This window comes from Zingiber officinale, chromosome 9A (assembly GCF_018446385.1).
Source record: "Zingiber officinale cultivar Zhangliang chromosome 9A, Zo_v1.1, whole genome shotgun sequence".
NCBI lineage: Eukaryota > Viridiplantae > Streptophyta > Magnoliopsida > Zingiberales > Zingiberaceae > Zingiber > Zingiber officinale.
Window position 1 is genome coordinate 37,706,415 of NC_056002.1, and position 1,975 is coordinate 37,708,389.

At 59.8% G+C, this 1,975-nt stretch overlaps 1 protein-coding gene across 1 annotated transcript; it reads right to left on the minus strand.

Moving 5' to 3' along the window:
- Positions 1–232: 232 nt before the first annotated feature.
- Positions 233–1,975, minus strand: LOC122019150 (vacuolar protein 8-like). Its single transcript, XM_042576647.1, has one exon. The coding sequence runs from the start codon at positions 1,973–1,975 to the stop codon at positions 233–235; it is 1,743 nt and encodes a 580-aa protein (XP_042432581.1).

Sequence of the window (1,975 nt, forward strand, 5' to 3'; positions counted from 1 at the left end):
TCGCTCAACAATCCCAATCTCCATTTCCTGCAATTTCTTACTCAATATTCATCTTTGGAATTGGATCGTTAGTTAATTACATTCAAGAAATGGATATTGTGTTTGTGAAAGATGTTTGGAAGCATCTTTCTTTCTTTCTTGATTCAAGGATGGAATATTTACACAAAGAATTGATGTTCTTCGAGATTTGAAAGCTGAGTTTGGAGTTAGGAAGATGGAGAAGAGTTAGAATTCAGGAGCTCCAAATTCCGGCGAAGATGGCTGTGAATCTGTTGGCCGACGACAACTTCTTGATGAGTTTCTTGGCCTCCGCCACGTCCGTCTCCGCCAGCTTCTCCAGGTGCTCGACGCAGCCCGACGCCGCGATCCTGCGCCGAACGGTGGTGCCGTGATCGGTAAGCGTCACGAGCGCCGCCACCAGGAACCGTTTGGTGGCCGACTTTTCCTCCGGGTTCAGCAGCCGGAGCAGCCGGTTCAGGTTCTCTTCCTCTTTCACAAAACGTTTCCCGTTCTTGTGAACCGACAGTACGCCGGCGAGGGCCTCCGCCGCCATCTCGCGCACTTGAAACGACCGCGCCTCGAGGAGTCGCACTAGCTCCGGGATGAACCCCGCGTCCCCCATCGCCCGCTTCACTGCCTCCGACGCGCTCCCCAGGCGCGACACGGCCTTCAGTGCCGCCTCCTGAACGCTGACCTCGCCGCCCCGCAGTAAGATCAGAGCGCGGTCGAGGAAGCCGGAGACAACCAGGTGGTCTGCCACCGCTACGCTCGGCGAGGTGATGCAGAGGTTCTCAATCGCCCGCAGCGCCACCTCCTTCGCCTTGGGTGAGCCGGCGTCGAGAACCCGAACCAGCGCCCCGAGCATGCCATCTCTGGCCGACGTGCTCTGCTCGCCGTGGCAGGAGACGGCGAGCAAAAGCTCTATGCCTTGCACTTGCGCCACTTCGTCGCTCGCCCCGGCAAGCTTTATGAAGGCCGCCACGGCGCCCTGCTCCACCATGTACCGCTTGATCTCCTCCACGCCGCTGATGCTCCGCAGCACGCCGCAGGCCGAACGCACCAGCTCGCTGGTACTTGAGTCGTCGCTGCAGATGCTGAGGAGAGCCGGCACGCCGCCGTGGGCCGAGACCGACCACGCGTTGTCGGAATTTTCCGTCAGCATCTTCAGCGCGCTCGCCGCTCGCTCCTTAGCGACCATTCTTATTCCCGACGTCTCCAACAGGCGGATCAGCGGCGCGACGGCTCCGGCCATGACGAGTGCAGACTTGTGCGAGTCGAAGCGAGCCACGGCAGCGACCGCCTCGGCAGCCTCCTCTTGCATGTCGCCTCTCCCGCAGTACTCAAGCAGGGTGACCAGGGAAGCCACGCCGTCGGCGACCTCCACGGACAGAATCCTAGCGTACCTGTCGTCCTCGCGAAGAGCTTCATTGAGCGCGCTCAACGCCCGCAGCCGCATCTCCACATCCCCAATCTTGAGCCTGGACACAAGATCCTTCACGTAAAACCGGATGTCCTCGCGGCTGGCGCCGGCGTCCGGCCGCGACAGGACGATGGCTCGGCCGATGGTCAAAATCCCAGAGGCGTAGACCTCCTCGAGGCGCTTCAGGTGGAGGTCCAACTTAGCAGCGACCACGTCGAGGTCGCTCCGGAGCAGAAGCTTCCCCCCGCTGTAAGACTCGTCGGCGCAACGGACAACCAACCCCTGCGCCTCGCCCACAGTTGCAGCTACCGACTGCAGCAAGTCCAGAATCCGGGAGCTGTTCGAAGAGTGGTCGGCGGCAGCGAGGGAGGAGCTGAGCTGCTCGAGCTTGAGGCGAATGAGTTGCCATTTGGACTGGAAGCACCGGAGAATGTAGGTGGAGGAGATGAGGAGATTGACGAGATCAACTAAGTCCCTGCGAAGGCTAATTTCTTGAGGTTGCTCAAGAACAGTGGCCGATTCTTCGACTTCCTCCTGCACCATGTCGGACGTCAT